This window comes from Chaetodon trifascialis, chromosome 4, assembly GCF_039877785.1.
Source record: "Chaetodon trifascialis isolate fChaTrf1 chromosome 4, fChaTrf1.hap1, whole genome shotgun sequence".
Taxonomy (NCBI): domain Eukaryota; kingdom Metazoa; phylum Chordata; class Actinopteri; order Chaetodontiformes; family Chaetodontidae; genus Chaetodon; species Chaetodon trifascialis.
In genome coordinates this window covers 5,167,230-5,191,864 of record NC_092059.1, presented here as the reverse complement: position 1 = coordinate 5,191,864, position 24,635 = coordinate 5,167,230, and the positions used below count along the sequence as shown (strand labels likewise).

General features: G+C 42.8%; 1 protein-coding gene across 12 annotated transcripts in view; it reads left to right on the top strand.

The window, feature by feature from the left end:
- The window catches only part of fryl (furry homolog, like), a 66,768-nt gene that overhangs the window by 8,632 nt on the left and 33,501 nt on the right, over positions 1–24,635 (top strand). For 7 of the 12 annotated variants that reach the window (XM_070961583.1, XM_070961574.1, XM_070961576.1 and 4 more), the window contains exons 1-11: positions 2,075–2,598; positions 4,809–4,874; positions 19,030–19,238; positions 19,759–19,812; positions 20,947–21,086; positions 21,235–21,331; positions 22,460–22,539; positions 22,914–22,994; positions 23,109–23,277; positions 24,144–24,236; positions 24,329–24,427. In XM_070961583.1, the coding sequence (XP_070817684.1) occupies positions 2,370–2,598; positions 4,809–4,874; positions 19,030–19,238; positions 19,759–19,812; positions 20,947–21,086; positions 21,235–21,331; positions 22,460–22,539; positions 22,914–22,994; positions 23,109–23,277; positions 24,144–24,236; positions 24,329–24,427 (1,317 nt within the window). In that variant the 5' untranslated portion in view covers positions 2,075–2,369. Of the gene's footprint in view, positions 1–2,074; positions 2,599–4,808; positions 4,875–8,380; positions 9,131–19,029; positions 19,239–19,758; positions 19,813–20,946; positions 21,087–21,234; positions 21,332–22,459; positions 22,540–22,913; positions 22,995–23,108; positions 23,278–24,143; positions 24,237–24,328; positions 24,428–24,635 lie in introns of those variants that run through there. The other 5 variants (XM_070961582.1, XM_070961579.1, XM_070961578.1 and 2 more) reach the window with 3 other exon arrangements.

Genomic DNA, 24,635 nt, shown 5'->3' with positions numbered 1-24,635 from the left:
GCTACTTTCTCTGTGGATTATGAAGATTTGGGAGGAATTTACCCTGAAACAAGTTTTATGAATAAAAAAAAAAGTCCATTTGTAAAAATTTTGACAGCTTTGGGCCAATGGAGTGAGTCCAACTTTTTGCAAAAGTGTTGATGAGCCAGAGTCCAGGCCTAACAAGCTTTCTGGTGTTTTGCCATCAAATCTTGCTGAGTGTTTTCTTTTTTTTTCCAGCAATTTGGGGCTTGTCAGTAGATTTCAACCATTAGTTTGTGCTGCTGGGTGTGCTTTCTGCTCACCAGCCTCTAGGGGGCAGAGTTTTTGCAACACTGCTTCACTGCATTCATCATTGCATTCTTCCACTTTGTGCTTACTCTGCAGGCAAGGCCTGGTGCTGGATAAATGACATAAAAAGCATAGTTGAAATGAATAAATAACTGTTTTTGTACAGTATTTTCATTTGACATCCCCTCTGAGGCTCTTGACATAGTTTGGATGCTGAAACAATATCACAGTCATCTCACAAAAATGTTCACACGCTGGGTGTAAGCTCTTCCTTGATAAGTTTCTGAGCATACTCACTGATCTTACACACAGTGCATTTTGATCTTAGTATCTTAACCCTAAGAAATAATTCCCTATGAAGGAGATGGTCACTTGGCCATGCAACTGGAATATACTTATTGCACTTATTTTGCTTTGAATATATTTAACACCCACTTAAAAGCATAATGTTAATGTTGACTGTACATATTCTGAATTTTTGACCATGTGGATCAAAAGTGCTACAAAACCAACAAATAGAAGTGCAGCCACGACCCTATTTGCTTCTCACGTTGTAATGTTAACTAACAATATCATCTAATTAGACATCTGGTCACAGCCACACTGGCATCCCATCCCATTACCGCCTGACAAATGTCCAAAAAAGTCCATTCATATTCCATTTATTTCAACCACCCCTTCTGGAAAAGTATTACTTTTAAACTTGCTAGAGGCTCAGCTTTCTTGACCGGCCTCCTGTTTACTTTGGCTTGCTGCTGTTTTGTGTAAGACAGGTAGCATATAACCACCTTTTCCTGCAGGAAATGAACAGCTAGTTGTATGTGACTGGGTTGCTGAGACTCCCCAGAACATGACGATGTAAAGTAGCATTTAAAGACTGCAAAGTGGAGTTTTAATTCCTGTTGCAAAATCAAACTACTTAATGAAGTCTTAATTAGAGCAAGATAAAGTATGTATTGTGCTCTTTTGCATTGTCCAGTTCCTTTATTGTGGAGCAGAGTTATGATGAATTAGCAGAAAAGGCCTATCTTTAAGATGTTTAAACAGTTTGCTGCACACTGGTTTTGTTGGTGCTTGGATGGCATATTAATTTTTGCACTCAGTCCCAGAGAACAGCAAATTGATGATTTCTTTAGGCAGTGAGCTTTTCCAAGAGTCAGCACAGTATAGTCCCTCTCACTCCTCAGCCACGGATATTTGGAAGGGTTTGAGTTTGCTGCAGGTACAAGCTGTGCAGCCAAGCAGAGCGCAGCAGTCTGTCATCACCCCGTTTCACAGACCCCCATCACTTTGCTCATTCTGCTTCTCTTCATAATAGCTCAGCACAGTCGAGCAGGAGTGAAAGCAAGGGGAGGAGTGCTCTTGTTATATTAGCAAGTTAGCAAGAAAGCAAACAAGCATTTGTGTTTGTCTACAAATGCAAACAAGTAACACCACTCCGACAGTGATAAGGGCTATCAGTGAATGCAGGCAAGCAAGTGTAGCATGCTCCGCAGAGCTTTCCCTCTTCTTAAAGTGTCAGTCTTCTTCCTGCTCTTGGTCGTCTCGTTCACTGGAGAGCAACACAGGCCGGCAGGGTGTGGCTTGTGTCGTCTCTGTTGTGATTGGCTGGTGGCCCAGGCTTGTGTTATCTCCTGTGGAACATGTTCTAGTCCCACCCCAGATAGTGCCTGGCACTCAAACATAGCCCTGCCCACTCGCAATTACATCACTACTCATGAAAAGTGCCATGTCTGTTTGCTCTCTGCGTTCACTGTGAGCAGACAGGTAACGTTGCAGCGTAAGAAGTTTCTCCGTCAGTCACATCGGTAGCTACAGTGAACAGCTTCTCCTCTACTAGTTAGTCCAGACAACTTAAGAAAGCCTGACAGGTGGTGTCTACCTTAAGCTGGTCTGTAAAGGGCCTCACAGGCCTTGACAGTGAGTGAGTGTGTAACTGCTGCATGTAGGTAGTAGCTGGAGATGGGATCTGTACAATAGTGTGTCTGCTTATCTGTAAGTGGGGCAGATGAGACGGACAGGTAGTTTGTACGGGAGAAGGGCACGTCACAGGCTGTTGGACTACACACCGGAGTGAAAGACTGAAAGTCTTGTCAAACATGGAGTTTCTGAAGAACCTGGTTCCGACTGTCATCTCAGGAGAGGGGCCCATCGACTACGGGGGAGCCGTGTTCAGGGACACAGGTCCACGGCTCCTTCGCATGAAACGGCTGGGCCTTCTAGTCATGGGACAGACCATCGACGAGGATCCGGTAGATCCCATGATAGAGGTAGATCCAGGGATTGGCTCCTCCAGACCTGCCCGCGGTAGTCGAACCGGCCTCAAAGGTACAACTGACTCAACTGCGAATTGATGCAGTAGTTATCTGTATTGATTTTGTGTTCATCTCTGCATCAGGCCACTTCATAGGTGCTTAGAATTTACGATCTCAGTTCAGTCTATGTTAAGCTTCGTTAACATGTAACCAGGTTGGCTTTACCCCCACCCATCCCCTCCCACTTCATGTACATATGCTAACATGCACATACATACACTGCATAGATATAGTATACCATATATACACTAGTGTTTGGCAGTTGCCTTTATTTTTATAAGATGCAGAGCGATGGAGATTATAATGCAGCCTACAGATGACATCACAGTCTCAGTCGCATTAAACTGCATCTAATTTAATAATAGGATCCAATATCATCTTCTCCAAGTGTGAGGAAGAAGGAGGTGTAATGTGGCAGCTGTGGTCCGATAATGGTAACAACACAACATAATGAGCAGCTGAGTTTATTTACAGGAGATGATTACTATTTTGAACGTCTGTGTAACGTTACCTTCCCTTGCAGTTCACAGAGCAGCGCTGCTGTCAAGACAAAGAACAAAGTCTGTTTAGATCAGATCATCTAGGGGATCGGCTCACGCTGACAAACATCATGTTCATTATGCTTTTCAGTCTAGTTAGCCACACTCCTCCTTGAAATGTGACCTCACAGCAGTGTTTTAACAGTAGCAGTCAGACAGAGCTGAGAGGCAGCTGGTGCTGGGGAGCACATGTTCACCTGTGAAGGTACACCTGTGCTAGGTTATAGCCTGTTTTTGTTCTAAATGCAGATGGATTACCACAGCAGAAGATATTTACACAATTTTTAAATATATTTTGCCAAAAAAATAAATGATTAAACAACAATTTAAAATGGCAGTGGCATCAAAAATTGACAGTTATCTCTTCCATTGTCAGTAGCCGATACAATCATCAACCAGGACACACTGAACTATATTTTTCATTTTAACCTTTAACTACCAGTGACTACCTGTGGTGTGAAAGGCATTGCTTGCTGTGATGAACCCACAAAGACTCAATCTGTGGCTCTGTACAGTTTTTTAGCTTCTTTTAGAGCAGTGTTTTGGTTTTGCAGCCCTCAGTCTCACTGTGTGATTTAGTCTCACTGCATTAACCCATTTGCCAGCAGCAGCAACAGCAGCAGCAGCAGCAGCAGCAGCAGCAGCAGCAGCAGCAGCAGCAGCAGGCAGCCACTTTGAGCAAACAAGCTCTGCTAATCTGACTTCACATCACCTACCTGCCACCAAATGGTTGGAAAGTTAAGTGAACATGCAACAAATGGAAGATTGATGCTGTTTTGCTGAGGTTTTTTGTACTTTTATGGTTACATGACACACATGTCCTGAACCACTGGAAGAAATCTGTCATGGCTACAGTGTGCATCTCCACACTATTTAATTGATACAGTCTTGTATCATGCTGACCGATGAGACTTGTTGCTATTGGGTAGTGAGGTCATGATAGAAAGCATTCTGGGAAGCCATCAAAAGCTGGCATGCAAATGTGTGTAAATAAGAAAATACATATAGTTAAAATAAAGATCAGGTCCCACTCAGTATCTGCAGATGAGCAGCATTAGTGGACTCATTTTTAGACCTGCCTACTCGTTTATAGCAAAGGTTTGAGAGTTGAGGTTCTAAAGTATGTGTTGTGCTGACAGAGTTAATCCTCTGAAGGAGCTCTACTATTGTGTCTATGGATGCAGTATTTAAAGATTTAGTAGATGTGTGTGCACATATGAATTATGTGTGCGTGCAGGCCAGCCAGTTTGCATCAGCAGTGGGGTGATGACTTGTCGTCAGTCTATGGCTTCTTCTTCTTTTTTTTTTTTTTTTTTTTTTTGCTGTGCTACCTGTCAGAGCAAGCTTGCACCCTGTTTGCTCATGGCTAACTCATGTCTGAACTCTCCCTTCTGCTCTACTCACCCAGCCTCTTATCCTCTGAGGGTAATACTAGACAAGACAGCTAGCTAAACTGACCCAGTAACAATAGTTTCATTAGTCCACACTGTGGTTTGGGGCCTTGCTGCGCTGTTGTTGTTTGTTTTTTGCGCGGTCGACTCAGGTAACTGTCATGTGTGTGTTCTGCTTAGACTGCTGGCGATATGCTGATATTCATTTCAAAAGACGGGGAGAAGACTTTTCTTCAGACTGGATTGGGCAAATTGTTTTCAGATCTTTCCTCTCTTTCTTTCTTTCCAACTAGGAAACATCCGTCATATTAGAAAAATCTCCTTTTTTCATCATGCTGGTGGTGGCAAGGGTCACAATGGTGAGTTATGTAATAAAGGAAGCGATGTGATTACTGCAGTAGTTGAGGTAAGGCGATGTTTTAGAGGTGGTAGTCTGGTGTATTCATACCTCACGATAATTTCCCCTGTGTTTAAGTCAGAGCTGAGCGCCACTCCCTTGTTGTAGAACTGGCATAGCCTGAGTTGTCTTTTAAGGTGGTGCTCCTCTTTTCTTGCTCTCATTTGTCTTTCTTCGCACACAGTGACATCACCCAGCTGCTGGATGCACAGCTGAATTTTTGGGAAGGGTTTGATCTGGACGGTATTTGGTTAATGGGTGCAGCAGGTTTCCTGTTTGTGATGTGGGAGTGTTTGGAGCGTGTGACTGAACATGAGTGTGCACGGGTGGGTTGTGCTTTTCCAATGAAAGATGTGCACGTGATTTCTGTCTGAACAGTCCATAGGGTGTGTATCCAGACAGCCTGGACCAACTTATTCATCGAGTTTCTTAAATAGTTATTAGCCAACTGTAGTGAAACAAACCCTGTAATGGTGCAGCTCAGTGCAGACTCGGCACTTAGTGGGAATGCGGTGTCATAGCGGGGAAGACAAATGCCATGAATCATTGTTAGTGCTTTCTCCAACCAGCTTTCCCAATAAAAGCTCCTCCATAGTGAACAACTTGAAGACAGCTCGTTTGAAGAAGTGCCATGAGTAATGAGCTGACCTTTTTGTACCTGCGTTAAGATGAGTTTTAATTCAGATTTGCCCGGTGTTCTGCTCTGTCATTCCATAGAGACGCTACGCTTTTGACCTAAGAATGACTCTTTGCTGAAATGAGTTGCCTCTCTTGATTCCCTCGGCAAATCAGAGAAACGAGTGTCAGAGGGGAACGGATCTGTCATTGGGTTTCAGTGTGTGTTTGGTTTGTGTAAGGAGTTATTTATAAAGATGTTTTGGATTATTCAGAGTCATACAGCCACAGAGCATTATGCCGTGGATGTTGGCCAGGAAAATCTCTGATCAATATCTGTGTGTACAAAGGTTTGAAACCTTAATCTAAATGTGCAGAGTTTGTGTCTTGATAATTATTACTGGGAAAGTATGGAATAGCCAGTTTACTCAGGGGAGCATGTGGAAGTGAGGAGCTGTGCAGAGTCGTGCTGCATACTCAGACTGCTATGATGGATCTAAATGGCGTGTCCTCTGCAGCCCAGGCACCACTGGGGGAGGTCAGGGATTGAATTACAGCTCCTATCGATTATTGTTCCCACCACTGCCCTTCAGAGAGGCCAGGACAGGAAATGCATCCTCCACCCTGTGGGATCCTGGGAGGAACAGCTCCCCTATACTGTCTGCAGTCAGGATGGCTCGCTGTCAATCACTGCTCTCCACTTTGTGAATGGACCTACTATAACTTGCCCTGGTTGTGCATTTAGTTGAGATTATTTAATCAGTGAGCTCTTTCCAGGAAGTCCGTTATGCTGTTGTTTATTTCAGGTCCTCAACTTGCGTCAGCATTGTTGGACCATAGTTTTGAGCGCTAATGTTCCCAGAGAGATGATGTTGTCGGTTATTCCTCTGCATTCCTGAATCAACAAAGCTGGTTTACAGAAAACAGAGCCTGCAGACGGCTCTTCAAGTTTTCATGTTAACCGTTTCGCTGATAAGGATGAAAATATGAACTCTTAAGTCTGCTTTTAAACATAATGTATAAACATTGAGAGTCTGCCAAATTTTTGTGCCTTTCTAATACTGCCGCGTAGCTTGAGCTAAAGGTGTTAGTGTACAACACCTAAAGGCTTATTTTAGGTTTACTGAAGCCTTAAACTAGTGCACAGTACTCCATCAGACTGAAGGCCTGAAATAGGGGAATTTTTAGGTAGTTACATCCGAAAATAATCAAACCTGGCTCATACCTGAAGCTGGACTCTGGCCCCTTTGTCATGCCCCCACTGCGCTTGTGTCAGGTAGCAAAACAGTGTCTGAGTAGCCTCATTCAAAGAGAAGAAAGAAAAACTCAAGCTTATTAGATAATTTAAACTGTAAAAATTGCAAAATGGTAATGAGACAAAAATTTCCAAAACAGGAAGAAACTGTCGTGCCAGCTGTGTTGCTGTTTAACACAGTGTCCATTTAAAGGAATACTTTGACATTTTCAGACATACTCTCATTAGCTTTCAGACACAAGAAAGTGATACCAACCTTCTCATTTAACTCTCATTTAACATAGTTCCCAAAATTGTACTTTGTAGGAACTATTCCTTTAATTTAAGACCAACTTTGAACTGAAATCTTTAAAAGAATCAGGCTTTTGTTGATAAGCAAGACACTGTTGACATTAATGTCTCTTCATATCATCTGCATATAACTTTATGCAAAACTTCCAATGTGTCATTAAGTGAAATAAAGCATTATGTAACTGCTGCAAATGTGCAATGGGGCTTTAAAGAATCTGTGTTTGTTTATTACAAGGCAGAGTTTCACAGTGGATGCTTGCATCAGGGTAGCACCAGCCAGGGCTTGACAAAGCATCTACTTGTGTTTTGTTTGTTTGCAATGAGCTCTGCCTCATTTTGCATAACTTGTGTAGTGGAGGACATGTGACAGAGGGAGAGACTGAGGGCGAGAGAGAAATGAAGACTAAACTAAAAGCAGACAAAGAGCATTTGTCTGTCACAGTCCTGTTCCCCTCTGAATATTTTGTTAACAAACTTAATCCTGTGCTCGGCTGCAAATTGCTTGATGTCATGTGGATCTGTTTTTAAGTCTGCGCAAGAGCAAGAAGTCATCAACACGAGATTAAAATATTAGATGAATCAGGTGTGTGCCTCAGTGTCTCTCTCACCATCATGCAAACACAGCGGGCTGCTTTCTCACTAATGCAGAGTGTAGTGAGTTTGTTTATCATTCTGTGTGTTACTATGCCTGGTAGCTTTAGGACAGAGCAGTGATGTAATGCCTATGACTCCACTGGGTGTGAATGGCTAGTTTAACAAATAGATGAGCTGTAATCACTATCATGCTATGATCTGAGATGAGAAACTGATGAATAGTACCAATCACACCTTATCAGGTACCCATGTCTCACGATTTGGTCCTATAAAGTATGAGGTCATGTACATCATATCCTTTGAGTGCAGCTGAAGTACAGTTGACTTAAAAGATGGAGCTATGTGGGACACATAATTTAGGAGCGTAATATTTTTATTGTTTTGGAGCAGAATAGGAGTAGAACTGCTAGTTGTGGTGTGCGCAGCCCCATGTTCAGTTTATCCTCCCTTTCTTTCCTCCTCTCCTCCATCCTTCCATTCTTTCCTTACCCTCCTACTGCAGTCAGGGATGACGCATCAGTATTGCTGTAGAGCTTACAGGAAGTGTCGTTTTGATAGGCCAGCGGAGAGGCAGCACAGTAGCAGCTCTGACATGCGTATGCATTGCTGAACCGCGGCCAGGGAACACTCGCAGCATTTTGATGACATCACCCACACTGCGCTCCCGCCTCCCTCTGTTTGCTGTTGAAACGAGCTCGCTCTCACTCAGAGAGAAAAGAGCAGGCATCAGTAAAAGAACAAGAGCCAGCTCGGAAGAGGAGGGGCCGCTTGTGAGCGAATGGAGAGAGAGCGAGCTTCGGGGGGAGGCGGAGGGTGGCTGACGGTGTTAGTGGGCTAGGACTGGCACACACACTCACACACACACACACACAGGAAGAGGAGAGGGAATATTGCAGTGCATTGTTAAGACTTCTATCGTGTACTGTTCTGCTGCTGTTTCTCTCCTGTCAGGAGCAAAAGTTCTCACGCAGTTTTGTCCTTGGCCTTTCTGGATTTTTCTGCACTGAAATGGGGATGAGGGACTCTGTGGATTGGCAAGAGGGCAGCAGGCGCCAGGGTGGAATACTTCTGTAACTAGCCAGGCTATGCCCTCTCTCCTCCTCTCCCAGCGCAGTTTCACTCCTCAGTGACCTCAGTGGCAGCGGAAACAAACTGGCTGCACTTCTCGGGTGTCTTCCGTCAGCAGCTGCTCACACTGTCGTTCAGGATGACGCCTTTGACTAGCACCTGTGGAGGGTAGTGTTCGGCTCCAGTCGGGAGCAGAGCTACAGAAGTGAGAGGTGTATATTTTTTTGGAGAAGAGTGGAATGTTTGGGTTTCGTGAAATGAAAGTGACAGGATCCCTGTAAAATTTGTGCCTTCTGGTGAAGCCTAACCTTCGAGAGCCGTCATGCTGAGCCTGCAGGATTCGGTCTTCTTTGAGATCAGCATCAAATCTCTGCTCAAGTCTTGGAGTAGCAGCTGTGAGTACCTCGCCAAGCTCGCACTCATGTTTACATACCACACTTGGCCACCAGACTTATCTGCCACACGGAAGCCAGCAGACCCTGCACGGCTTTCGACATGTTTGCATGCAATCCAATCCATGCTTAAAGATTTCCCATCTCCTTCCTGTATAAGAAATTGGTTATTAATGGAGTTGTCAGGATGACTGATGATGTTTAGATCAGTTTGTTTTATGTGTATGCACAGTCTACCCTCTTTCCCGCTGCTCATCATTGTTCTACTGGCTCCTGTTTGTCCCCATGGATAGTTTAATTGACGAGCATCTGCTGAGACAGAGCACAGGTGGAATCGAAGTACTCTTTCTGTTATTCATCCTTGTTAACTTTTTGAAAATTTGAACATCCAAATCGCTCTTTTTAGTCTCTCTCGGTGGCACTCAACACAATCTTCATCCCTCTTTCCCCCCCTCCTACTTATAACGCTCCTCTCTCTTCCCTCTGGGGCAGCTAATGTTTCCCTACTATTGATCCGTCTCCTGCTTCCCTCCTATTATTAGCTTCCCATACAGCCCATATTACATCAGGAATAAAAAGGCGCTGGCTCCTCAGTCTCATTGAAATGTAGTGATGGACAAAGACAGACAGAGAGCAGCAGTTTGGATTTTCATGCTGATTCATCACTCCAGCTTTACCTGCCTTAATAATTACACAAACAGTGTTTCTTGCGCAGCTGGAAATTAAGCATTTCTTCTCGACATGTTTCCAGTAATTGCTGGTGTTTGACATGGGTTTCAGTTGCTGTGACCAGTAGTGGGGCAACACTTGTGTTTACATTTGGATCACACATCGCAGCTTTGACGGTGCTTCATGTTTTTGAAGTGTGTCTAATTTGACAAACCCGGCTCTCCACACAGCTGTTGGAGCGCACAGTGAACGGCACACAGCCTGCAACGCATCCACAGCTTTGCTGCGACTGCAGATCCTCAACCACACAAACTCTGACCAAACATTCCTCTTGTCTGGTTTGCCTTTTTCAACGGATCACCTGAGTTGTCCTTCTAGGATTATGGAACGGCTCCAGAGACATTAGAGCAATATCATCAACTCCGGGGCCAAACGAGGGAAAGGTTGTCAGAGTACGGATCAGACTTGAAAGACCACAGCTTTAAGAATCTATTTGAATTATAAATGTTGATGAAAGCCTCATGTCATCTTTCCCTCTGTTTCTCTGTCTCTTTCTCACACACGTAAACACACACACACACACACACACACACACACACACGTTGATAGCAGTTGGGAGCATGTTGTACAAGTCGGTTCTAGATAAAGTGACTTCATCGTGTTTGGATTTTAATCAGGCACATGATGTGCTCATACGCAATGAAATCTGTCATTTTCATCGTCAGTATTACCAAAGTAATTGCTCTAATAGCATGGAGGTCGAATTGGGCAATACAGGTTCATATATCACGAGGCGGTAGATTTGTTATCTTAACAGATTTTGGTTGACCAGTTATGGAAGTAAGCTGTTCTGTTAATTATCAGGGATTCCTGAGGTGTATTATAGCAGAGGCAGGCTGCCTAAAATAGAGGAGAGCGTCTCTGCTTGTAGTATCAGAAGAACTTTGTTATACTTCTGTGAAATATATTAAGCTGCAGGGAATATGAGCAGAGGGGCTACACGGGCCACATATTTAAAGAGTGAACTGACTGGAGAAATTTCAGTTCCAGCTGCATAACAAATAATTGTGTTATTCTGCATGATTTGACCTAATGGAAGCACGTAGCGTTTGGACTGATCTTTGGGACCTGCTCTTGGGTTGGTAAGACTTCAGTCATTTTGGGACTGCACCAGTGTGAGTCAAACCCAGTTTATTGATGTCCAGCAGTGGACTGTGGTCAACAGTGTTGGATGCAGCACTCAGGTCTCGTGGCTTTAAATATGCCTGTGTCAACATTTAAGTGTATAGATTAGAATAAAAATGTTTAAGAGCAGTCTCAGGGATGTGGTGGGGCTGAAATTCTCTACATTATAAACGCTCAATTTACTCCACAGTGAGCAGGAAATGAAGATTTTGAGACGCTGACAAATCATCGTTTTGTGACATCACTGACAGTTACAGTGTTGCATAACGAACTATAATTCCCACAAGTATCGAACGTGAAGCGTTGTACTGCAAGCTGTTTAGCAAAAAAAGCAGCACATTTCGAAGGGCTTTAAAAGGCAACTGGATTTGCTTGACTTACTGGACTTGACTTGCTCAAGCAAGTCCAGTTGCCTTTTAAAGCACTTAGATGTACCGTGACCTGGATGGATGGGGATCCTCACAGACAAAGAGTCGTGTACTTACTGTGGGCACAGGACAGCACAGAAGTAGCTCAGTGGCTCCGACTGTCACCACACATCAAACAGAGCTCTGGTCTGGAGCTTTTCTGTGTGCAGTTGGCATGTTCTCCTGGTCTTTGCTGGAGTTTGTTCCAGGTGCTCTGGTTCCCTCACACCGTCCAAAGATATGCAGATTATGCAAATAAGAACATCCTAATTGGAACAGTCTGCATTCCAGCACACGCTGTCAAATGTCTCTATTCTCTCCCTGCTTAAAGATTTTGTAGTCTGGATCCCTTAAACATCTGATTCCTGCCATTGAATAAGGTTCAATATTACATTACAGCTAATTTCAGTATTCTGGGATTGTTACCATTGAACACAATTTTAAACCATACATCATTTGTATTTTTCACCATATAGCTTTGCAAAGTTTTTTTAGCTTCGCAGAAAAACATCCACCTGTTGAGTAAACAGCTTTCTTTCATTGGCTCCTCTTTCTAATTACCACCCCCCCTCACCCCTCTCCCCCCTATGCTGTGTCGTTTGCCAGTTTTTCATTGGGCCTCTCAAACAAAGAGGACCTAATTTCAGAAACCTTCTCTAAGCTGCGCTGCCACAGCTCCCATCCATGAACTCTCCCTTTGCATCGCTCTTTCCCTTATGAGACCGAACATGTTGTTGAATGCTCCACTTAGTTGTACTTTGTCCTAAAGAGATGTTGCTGTTCAATGTGAACACCCAGTAACATTAATAACAGTTAATACATATGGTGAGGTGAGGTCACACTTAAGCCCTTTATTATTAAATCCGTTTTTGTTTCAAGATGGAGCATGCATGTTGGTTTCTCACTCTGTCCCTACTGATGCCTGTCGTCCTCTGGTAACAGTTTAATTTGTCCCTGTGTCTCTCAGCTTATTTTTTATTTTGAAGCAGTTCAGGTGAAGAGTAAACTAGTAGTAACTCGTCAGAGGTCGAGCATGTTGAGACACAATAGCAGAACTGGCACTGCTGCACCACATAAACATTGGCAATGATTCCTTTGTCTCTCTTAAAAAAATAAAAAAATGGACGCGCTCACGGCCCTGCATTCCAACAGTATGTGTGTGTTTGTGCTGTTGTTGCTGGTTGTCCTGATAGGGGAAGTGAGCAGGCGTTTGGGAGGGCTTTATTTTAACTGTGACAAGGTGGAGTCACTGCTCTAATAGTTGTGTAATCCTGCGGAGTGCTCCGTTTCTTCAGCACAACCGTAGAGCTTATGGGCTTCTCAGATCCAAACTGACACACTCGCAGTCTGCAGCAGTTTGGTAGCAGATTGTCAGTTCTGTCTATCAGAACCGCAGTTACAGTACTGCCCGTCTCTCAGGTCAAGATGTTCTGAATCTCTTAGATAGCAATGTTCTCTTGGGCATCTGATGTCAAATTTTCCAGGCTGAGACAGACCACAGATAAACTGTATTTTCTAAGATGACGCGAAGACCAACTCTGAACAGTTGGTAAAACTGAAACCAGTGAAAATCTAGTTGTTTCTTGGTTTAGAGTACTCAGCAGCTTTAAGAACCTTTAAAATGTTTCAGTTTTTATTTTTTAACCTGGACTTTTTCCTTCTTCATAATTGTGAATACAGCACTGACAGCATCTGACAGTAGATTTGGCTTCAAAATAACATTGTGCTTGAAAGGCAACCCAAGCTTGAGGGCTTTCCTCAAAGCCTTTAAGCATCTTTTTTTCATATTATCAGCTTTTGCATTCAGATTTGAATGGGAAAAGCAACATGACCTTGGGGTCATCAGTGAGTCATTAGTTTCCGTCGGTGCAGTTCCCAGTTTAAAACTGTGAGAAGTTTGCAAGCAGCCTTCCAGTTTTTCAGTCATCTGCAGAGATCTGTGCATCGGGGTCAGCTTCGGAAGGGAATCATAGTTTGGCACGCCACGAATGACTGGCATGTCTTAGGGGGAAAGAGAGCGAGGGAGGGGGGGCCAATGCAAAGGATGCCTTGCTTTTTTTCTCATTTTGTACAGTATTGGGGTATTCAGTCATGTGAACCAGTCAGCAATCCAGATGGCCCAGGGTGGGAGAGAAAAGAAGGACGGAGGGGGTAGAGCACCCGCACTGATTGGATATTCGGAGCTGGCTATGTGACATCATTGGGGGTGTTGGTGAAGCACAGTAAACAAAGAGGGAAATGCTTGAAAGGCTCTCTGTGCTGCTGGACAACATGACCACAACACAGCTAACACTTGCTACGACGCGGCCTCTGCCAACCCCCACACCTTCATTTGCTCTAGAAAAAATAACATTAATTTTTAAAACAACAAAAATTACAATATGCTGAAGAATGTTTATTCCCACGTTGTTTTACATAATTTTTTGGGGCCAGTTGGGGAAGGGGGGCATTTCTCTTTGAGATGTTTGAACAAATGATGGCCAAAGGCATATTGTAGATATGGTGTTTGGTTTTTAATGGGAGATGTTGCATCAGTTCAATGGATTCTGTTTTATTTGAATATATTATGTACTTTATTAAGTAAAATATTAAAAATGGTGGTTAGCCCCCCCCCCCATTTGTATTCACTAGTAAACGGACCAACAAAGCATTTATTCCAAACACAGCTTGCAGTTCCTGTTGAATGTTACTGCAAGCAGTCTGCTTGCATCAGTAAACTTAAACCTCATCTTCAATCTTCTATCTTACCGGAGTAAGAGCAGTCTTTTCCAGGGAGTATAGAAGCTTAGCATCTAGATCAGTGTCCATAGCAGGTGACAGCTTGTGCATATTTGTCCTGTCATACGAAAAAGCTTCATGTGCGAGGTATGAAAGTTTTTCTTCTGCTGGAAAATGCATTTTTTTTCCTGCACTGCTGCTCCTCAGACTAAGAATACATGAGTGTTTCTGTGACAACCAGGAAGAAACAGAACAAGGCTTTTCCTGGGAGGGAATGGGGTAAAGGGTCATTTTGATATTGGCTGTCCATTTGGCTGGACTAGAACCATTGTGGACAAGACTGGAAGTTGTGTCCCAGCTGTAGCATAACTCTCAGGAGCACTATTGAATGTTATGAAGCCTTGTGAAAAGACGGCAGCTTGGCTGTCTGAGCATGTACCTAGACGCATGTTTCCTGCTGGTTATGCAATCTTCATGCATTTCATTTAATTTTATTGGGAAATTGAGAAGGTACTTTAGCGCTTTTTAAAGGAATTTATTGTCTGTGTGTGTGCGCCTACCTATTAAAAAGCCCTGATGATTAAACAGTGTAAAGTGTGTGTGTGTGTGTGTGTGTGTGTGTGTGTGTGTGTGTGTGTGTGTGTGTGTGTGTGTGTGTGTGTGTGTGTGTGTGTGTGTGTGTGTGTGTGTGTGTGTGTGTGTGTGTGTGTGTGTGTGTGTGTGTAAATGAGGTTTAATTAACTTCACTTATCTTTGACTCTCATAACACTTTTTATCACCTGCATTAAAAGTTGTGTATATTTTTATTAGGTTAAGAAAAGTAAACTTATGCTGCTCTGAAATGTAAATTATTAGTTGAACAGTGATTCCATCTTGTCAGTGCTTCAGTAAATGTCAGGTATTTAGTCTGTATGATTTCCCATCATGACTAAAAGTTATAGGGCAACCCGAGGAAATGTGTAGACACCTGAACATTATTCCCATAGGTGATAGTTCAGTGCTTATTTCCAAGGCTGTGGGCTCCAGCCTCTCAACCGTCTCCCTAAACAGGCAAACCTAGACTCTTAAGATTTGCTTATGGTATTTGAATAGGATGGCCAAATGATCTGCGCCTCATGCAAATGTGCACAGAGCTCACTGGGTTCTCTGAGTGTCCCTGGATGAATGTGTCTCATGAAGCCCGTCTCAATGAAGAGGGAGCTCTGCGGACTTTCAGTTTTCCAGTGTTCTTAAAACAACTTTATGTTCTGTCAGAATCAGCCTTATTGGACAAGCATGTGAACACACACAAGGAATTTGACTCTTGTTTGTTTGTTTCTCTCAATGAACTTACACACTAATAGATACAGAACAGGACAGAACAGAACAGAACAAAGCTTAACAAAGTCAGATCAAATCAGTTTTATTTATCTATCTTTGCCACAAATCAACAATTTGCCTCAAGGGGCCTCACCAACTGTACAGCAAATGGCATCCCCTGTCCTTAGACCCTCGACTCAGATGAGAAACAACCCCATTAATGGGCAAAGTGGAAGAGACCTCAGCAAGAGCAACAGAGGAGGGATCTCTCTTCCATGATTGACAGACATGCAGTAGATGTCGCATGTACAGAACAGCCCAGCATTAGGGTACAGAGTCATCCACTACAAGCTCATTGGTTTTGCTGATATTGAGCTTCAGGTGATTGTTGTTGCAGCATGTGACAAAGCTCTTAGTGAAGACAGCGTATGTCTCACTGGAAATTATTCACTGGAATCATACATGTCAATATAGTGATCAATTCCACTTGAGCCAAAAATACCCTCAATACCTTTTATTGAATTCCTTCAAAGGATTCACTATATGACTCTGGACAGACAGTAGTTTTTTCAACTTATATAATCATTTTAATATCAGGCGATAAAAAGCCTGAAGACTAAAAAGGAAGAAGCGCTGCACATCTGGCACACCTAGGTGAAACTCTCAATGCAGAAATAGTGCAAAGAAAAAATAACATTTTTACCACCCTTTCCGTCTTGTCAACTTCTGCATTCTCAGAAAGGGCAGCTGGGTTCACCAAAAATCAGAATCACAATCCACTTTACTGGCCAAGTATGTGTGCACATACAAGGAATTTGACTGTTTAAACATGCACTCAATGCACTTGCACAGGAAAAAAGACTGAACAATAAATAACATTAAATAGTGCAGAAATATAAATAAACAATAAGTAATACAATACAAAGAATGGTGAGGCAATAACAATGTATACAATGACATTTACAGCGTGTGCTGGCAGTGACAGAGTTTGGTCATCTAAGCTGACAGTTAAAGCAGAAAGGCCTTCCTGGATAATCTTTTTGGTCAATGAGGTCACAGGCAAAATGGCCGTTTTTCAACATAATATTAGCACCGTCATGCAGATTACGATTATTTATGTACTGAAGTCTCCATTTAGGCGTTTAGATAATAAAAAAAAAGAATCAGCCTCTTATTTTTAGCCATTATTGAATAATTGTTTTTTGAGTGTTAGCTGTAGGCGTTTACTATGAATGGTGATATTGTGAATATCTCAAATATTTTCAGAGATGTTTGAAGCCGATAAATCCAGTTTTAAACAGTTTAAAACGTTAAGGGTGGTTTTAGGGCTGATTATGATTATTTTCCCAATGAATTGATTAGTTGTTTGGCTTACAAAATGTCAGGAAATGGTGGAAAGCCAAAAGCCAAGATAATATTTTCAAGTGTCTTGTTTTGTCCACAACCTATTCTGCCTTTTTTGTTTAAAAAAAAAAAAAAAAAAAAAAAAACTTCAACTGATCAGTCGATTATCAAAATAGCTGGTGATTGAGTTGTTGAAAACTGATAGATTAATCATTGCAGCTTTTCTTGGTATTAAGAGTTATCTGGTGGAAAGATGCAAAGCACAGAAACTTTGAACCAAAAAAGGGCAGTGAAAGATTGTTTTTCAGCCTGGTCTTCAGTTACTCCTTGGTTCTCATGCCGTTTCACTCTTTTCACTCTTCATATTATGGTATAGTGTTCTTCCAGTGTTTCGGCAGTGCTGCATGATTAATTGTTTCGTCGGCTCACTGATAAATGTTATGAATCCCACTTGAAGGTCTGCTTTGACATCTTGGGAAATATCCACTTTCTTGATGAGAGCTGAGAAGATTGATACGAGTCTCATGTTTGAATGATGAATACAAAGCTGCTGCCAGCAGCCGGTTAGCTTAGCTTAGCACAAAATTGGAAACAGCTAGCCTGTCTCGCTCCAAAGAGCCAGGAAATAGTCAGGCACATTACCCAACAGTACAACAGAGTGCTGTGTTTTACACATCTTGTGTGTATTAAGCAAATGAGACGGAACGTGTTCATTTGTGAGCTTTCGAAGTTCTGATTTGTGGTTTTTGTTATCTCTGGACAAAGCCAGGCTGTTTCCAGTCTTTGTGCTAGTGAGCTAACCGCCTGCTAGCTTTATAATCAGTGTACAGACGTGAGATTTGTGTCAATATTTTTATGTTGCTCTTTGCAAGAATTTGAATGAAGATATTTTTCAAAATGTCCAAACTTACACTCTTTTCCTTGTGTAAGTCTACTTGCTTTTCTTTTTTTAAAACAATATCTTTATTGAATTTTCAATATATAAAAAGACAAACAAGAACAAATAGCATCTGAGAAGTGTGCAAATGATGCAAAAGTGTACAAACATGCATCGTCAGATCAGATTTTTTCATGCTGTAGTCACTTAGTCCATACAACAGCACCAACAAAGTGAAACAAACACATGGCGGTCAAAGAGCCTCCTCAATGGAGGCACATAGTCATGAGTCCACAGAAGGTACATTATTATACAGTCCAGAGAATAGGGGAAGAAAGAACACCTATGCTGTTCCAGGCCTGTCCATCAGGCGCGACAAATGGTTGTCCTTCATATAATTGATGAAATGACCCCATACATTTTGGAATACCTCCTGTCTGTCCTTCAGAGTGTAAGAAATGTTTTCCAGAGGTAAACATGAAGTTAGTTTCCTAAACCACACAGCGATAGCGGGTTTACCAAAGTTTTTCCATGAAAAGGCTATTGTCCTTTTTGCTTGTAGAGAACACATGTTTATAAATATTTTTTCATGGCACTTTATCCTGTGTCCCTCTGGGTAAAGACCGAGCAAAAAGAGCCCAGGTTCCAGTTCTAATCTAATTGAGAAAATCTCTGCTAGTCTAACCAGTCTAACCTCCTCCCAAAACTCCCTCTCTCTTGGACATTGTCAGAGACAGTGAAATAAAGTACCCTTATTTACCCCACATCCATTGCAGGTGTCTGGAATATTCAAATTAAATGTATTTAATTTTTCTGGAGTAATATACACCATCATTAACGAATTATATAGTAGGAGTCTTAGGCGGGTATTACCTGCATGGGCTGCTTTACAAGCCTTACGCCAATGTTCCTGCTTGCTTTTCTACCAAATCAGCTTTGCAGGGAAAGCAGTGCAGTTCTTTCAGACCAACATTGTTGAAAGAACTACTTGTAATATTTTCTTATTCTAGATTTAGACACAAACATAAATATTAAGGTTTTTTAGAAGGATTTCCATAATTAATGACAGAGCTCTAATAGGAGTTTGATTATCCTTTTGTTTGTTTTGAAGTTGATTTAAGCCCATTTTGGGTGATATGAGTTTGGAAAATGAGTTTATAATTGGAGGCTTGGAATCAAATGGGAGCTGTATGTTTGCTCTGGTCAGCATTGGACGATCTCCCTCCTTTCTTTCTCATCAGTTGAGTCAATTTGCCTCTTTAGGAAACGTCTGTGCTCTTGTTTGGATTAGAACTAGAGCATGACACTGCATACTTAACAAGTGTGTTGGCTCGTAGTTTGACCTGCTGCTTTCGGCTCCCACTGTATTATTTCCTGACCTCTACCCTCTGCCCTCTCTGCAGCTTCTGCACCAGTCAGCAGCAGCGTGAGTAGACGCCGTGCCCCCTCCTCGGTGACTCCCCTCTCGTGGGAAAAACACAACATTGCCGCCATGTCGAGCATTACCATCGACCCCGAGCTGAAGCCCGGGGAGTTTGTCATCAAGAGTCTATTTGCCGAGTTTGCTGTGCTGGCTGAGAAGAAGATCGAGATGGTGATGGCTGAACCGCTGGTGAGTCCACAGGGGGGTGAGAGCTGGTGTCAAGAAACACAGGAAATGAAATTCGATACACAACACGTGATGTGGCACACACAGCTGAGATAACTCCTGTCTTTTGCAACTAACTGCCATCCTGTAGCCACTTCTGGAAAAACTGTGAGGAAACTCGAGAGGCACGTTATCTTTATGTACTTGACTTATATGAATTGTAAAATTGTTTATTATTAACAGACTGGATTAACTGTCCTTTGACCAGCCTCCATTCATCTATTTTATTCAGCCCAGTTTCTTTTATATAGGAGATCCCGGCGGGGTAACGACCTCAGGCTGATTGAAGTCTTACCTCACTCTCACTCAACCCCTCTTTCACCTTATGCACCACAATAAAACTTCAGCGTTCTTCTCTCTCACTTCCTTACTCATAAACAGGCCTGCTGTTAACGGACAGCAATCTGCTATTGTGCAAATACTCTCATTATCTGTGCTTAGTTTGTGACACACTTATTCTTTCCCTTTCTCTCTCGTCTAACAGGAGAAACCCTTGTCCCGATCCCTCCAGAGAGGGGAAGATGCACAATTTGACCAGGTCAGTACAGCCAGAGTAATGACCAGGAAGTAAAAAGCGTATCATGTGTGGGCGCGTGAGTGTGACATTCTCATTTCACAGGACCACCAGCAGTCCTTTCCGTACCTCTGTATGTGTGCGCAGCACTCGAATCCCCTGCTCCACCCACTCAATGGCCCGTCTGTCCCTCGTCTGTAGCTGGTGCAGAACTCCATACAATGGGCCTGCCTGCTGCAGAATGCTTTGTTCAGCACAACACAAAGCCAACGAGGATACGGTGCTATAGATCCAGCTGTCCCCATTGTGAGTGAGGGAGAGAAATGAGTATAGAGAGCGCAAAAGTGAGAGTGTAGAATCGCTGTGTCATCCTCAGCTACTAAATCAGCATTGGGTGCTGGAGCGTATCTGCCCGCCCGATGCCATAAGGGCAGAGGGAACAGTTGCATAACTCTCCGGCCCGGCATCCATTATCCACCTCCGTCATCGCGCTGCATTGGCCCTTAAGAACACACACACAGACAGGTATACCTGAACAGTTTACACATACCGGCCACCTTATCTCATGTTTTATGTAGTCTGAAATTATTCGCTATAATCTTGAGTTGGTAAAGTGCTGATTCGTTGTTTTCTGTGTTTACCTGTTGGTAACTGAATTTAATGATTTCTCATCAGAATACAGCTGATACTATACATCAACATAGAGATCATTATAGATTGCCCATAACAGGATATGTCAAGCCTGTTGATGCAGTGCTGGCTTTAAAAGGCAAGCTCTGATATCATCATTGATGAAGAGGTGTTTGGAGGACAGCTTGTTTCTGTATATGAACACCACAGGGCCACATGTACTGTGGAGCTGCTCAATAGTCATCCGACACCACTCTCCCAATTTCAATCAATAGCTTCTGTGTGTCACCCACTAGTTGAGAAAACATCTGGTCTATACTTGTGGTATATATGCTAATCAGTTATTGAATTTCCACTTTTAATTATTGCATGTGGGACAGCATTGTGTACACAATGTAAGCATTTAATTAGCATATTTGACAGGTAAAAGTATGTGATTTTTGTATTAAAAGTGGAAAATATGTGATGGACACTGAGGTAGCAAGTAATAACGAGTGAATCTAATGTTTGTATGTTGCTGTTTTCCAGTTAATAAGCTCTATGAGCTCAATAGCAGAACACTGTTTGCCCTCCCTACTGCGCACACTGTTTGACTGGTACCGGAGGCAGAGTGGCACCGAGGACGAGTCCTATGAGTACAGACCTCGCTCCAGTACCAAGTCCAAAGGGTGAGACGCTCCTCTTCGCTCGTCTGTCTTCTTCTCCCCATCAACAAATCATTCATAAGTGATTTCAATTCTGTGTCCGTTTTAAGATATACTTTGACCAAAACCTCACTGTTGACACTTATTATTATTGCTCTCTCCCTGTTTGCAGAGATGAACAGCACCGGGATAAAGATTACCTTCTTGAACGGAGGGACTTAGCCATAGATTTCATTTTTTGTTTAGTTTCTGTGGAAGTTCTAAAACAGGTGAGCTCTCTGACACTCTGCTTTTTGTATTCTGCTTTATAACACCTGTAAAAAGTGTTTGCCAGTTGGGTTGCTTGGGTCATGTAACTGAATATTTACATAGGGAAGAGGAAATTCACTGCATCCGTTTGACCTGTTACTGATGCTAACAGATGCTAACAGCTGCAGGGTTTTCTCACTAGACTTGATTTCTGGTTTCATTTCAAACAGAGTAGGTTTTCATACTTTTGCTGAAGACTTTGTCCACCTTTTTATTGCTACCATTTTATTGCTGTTATTCAAACGGTCAGATAGGCTTAACTTCCAGTACATCATTCACCGCTGATAAGAGAGCTGTCTTAACTGCGCCTTTGTTTGACTGCCGTAACTAGTGATTTGCAGACTAACGCCTGCGTGAGCAGAGCGTGTGCGTAGCAGAACCTCTTGGCCCACGTTAACAGGATAGAGCAGCCACACAGCCGGCATGCAGCGGCGCCTCATCTACAGATTCAGCATGTCCCCTGCTTTTCATTTTGACGTGCAGCTCTCAGCTAAAACAGGCTGCAGTCATCTGTGATAGTCGTACCAGCAACGACACACCTCTCAATGTCTACATCTATAGAAAGATCTGTCACAAACATGGAAAAAGGATTTTTCCATTGTTTGTTAATGTGTCACTGCAGAAAGATACTGCTGGCATTAGCAGCGCTGCAGCAGCAACACCTGACTGTTTGGTCACCACAAGCTTGCACGCTGCAGCAGTTCAGCAAGGTAGCCATCAAGCACAGGTAGAAGTGGGCAGTGGGCATAAGAAAGATAAGAGTACTGTTGTACTGTAGGTTTTTTATTTACTGATCATTTGTGGTACAAATGAACCACAGAAATGAACAAACTAGTGAGGTCTTTCCCCACAGGGGCACACAGTAAATAAACACAAATGGCAACAGACCAACTCTCAACTGAGTGTGTTTCTAAAGTGGACAGTCCAAATCTAAGCAGCATTCTGAACCAAAAGCCAATCCCTGGAGACCAGAGCTAAGTTGTCCTTGGCGTCGCTCCAGTAGTGAGGGCAATGAATGGTAGCAAAGAGAAAGAATGAAGACCATCAATGCTTCTAATAAGACCGATGATTCCATGTTTCCGCCACAGATTCCTCTTCATCCAGTGCCAGATGTTTTAGTACATGAAGTTCTGAACCTGGCATTCAAGCACTTTAAACACAAAGAGGGGTAAGTGAGAGTCGACGCACAGAAACCAGTGACACAGACGAATAATGCGTGAATAAAAAGTGCTGATGTTTATACACTCTGCTGTGCCCTTCTGGCTTTGGGGTTTTGCCTAGTAGGGAGTCAGTCACATGTTTATTTCCACCTCTTTGAATAGACTGGCTCCACGAATCATTTTGTCACTTTATAAACCGTCTTCTGTGTCGTTAAAGACACTTAAACAAAGCACAGGCTCAGTCAGGCTCAGATAAGCACACTTGCAGACTTCTTCAGCCCTTTGTGCATTGTTGTTTTGATGTCAGTCACACAGCATGACGTCTTCACAAAAAAGGATTTCTGTTTGTGTGAGACTTGATGCCATATGCTTCAAATGACAGGTACTGTGGCCCCAACACTGGCAATGTGCACATCATCGCAGACCTGTACGCAGAGGTCATTGGAGTCCTGACACAGTCAAAGTAAGCAAGCTTAACTCATCACTGTCACAGCGCAGCTCTGAACCTCACTCAGCTCTGTTGGGAGGAGTTGTTTTTTTTGGGGTGTATATGTATGTATCTTGTGTGTGCGCCCAGGTTTCAGGCAGTGAGGAAGAAGTTCATCACAGAGCTGAAGGAGCTCAGGCAAAAAGAACAGAGTCCTTACGTAGTCCAGAGCATCATCAGTCTCATCATGGGCATGAAGTTCTTCCGGGTCAAAATGTATCCTGTGGAGGATTTTGAGGCTTCTTTTCAGTTCATGCAGGTAAATTATATTCGTTTATTTACGAGATGCGTGGCTGATGCGCGCCTTTGCTAAATCGCACAACATTTTGTTTTACCGCCGTCCCTTTATTCGAGCTCAGCAGCCCTCTGTAGCAACGGCTCATAAAGCCAGATGAGTAACGATCAAAGGTGAGCTTTGCCAAGATGTGAGCGTATGTGTGTTTCAGACTTTAAGAGCTGTGAATGGAGCAGTGGCTTTTTCATTAATCTTTATATATACAGCGGTAAAAACACTCTGTTCTCTGTGATTTGCTCTTGTGAATGAAACATACTGTGCTTTATGTCCACCACCTGTTTTCTGTCTATATCATGATTTCCCATATGGTGATCTTTTAGAGACTGACCAATATTGAGTAGTTACATTCTGTATTGATATTTATGAACCAAAATCCATTACAGTTAAGTGTGTCTCTTACTGAAGTCAATAATACGATTAAAGCAGTGTTCCTTGGCTGGAGTGGCTCAGCCTGTGAAGGAAAAATAACAGTAACACAATGATGTATGGCTCTTTTCTTGTCATGTGAGCAGCAGTCTTTGGTCCTGCATCAGTCAGTGTCACAATGCTCTCCATCACAGATTACTCATTTTTTATCATATGCATTTTTTTAGTTTCTGCATTAGCTTGTCCAGGTATTTGGCTGATTCAGAAACACAGACGCACTGACAAAACACAGCACGGTGACAAAGTGCTTCACAACAAAGGCAACAAAAGAGGCTGCTGGACGGGGCGTTGTCTTAATACTGTGTTTATGTTGAACTGTGCCATCTTCTACCAGTTTGTCTTTGTTTACATATGTATCCTGTGTGTATTCTTCATACATGTGCGTCTTTGGTGTCCTTTCTCAGGAGTGTGCCCAGTATTTCCTGGAAGTCAAGGATAAGGACATAAAGCATGCTCTGGCAGGCCTTTTTGTCGAGATCCTTATCCCTGTCGCAGCCGTGAGTTTATAACAATTTCCTCTGTTTCACCCACATGAATGAATCCCTTTAAGTCAATTTGAGATCCGCGGTAATCACTCGTTCATCCTCAGGCGGTGAAAAATGAAGTCAACGTGCCCTGCCTGAAGAACTTTGTGGAGATGCTGTACCAGACAACGTTTGACCTTAGTTCCAGAAAGAAGCACTCTTTGGTAATAATTATACCATCCTAGGCTTTTTTTTTCCCCTCTCTCTTCCTCCCCACCCCGATCACTATGCCCTCTACATCTTTACTACTTCCTTCTCTTATTGTGTTTCTCTCTTCCTGTATTTTGTCAGCATTTCTGTTGGCCCCAGCACACCCAGTCTGTCATTATCATGCAGAAATGTTTCACTGCTGGTTCATTATGTTTACCAACT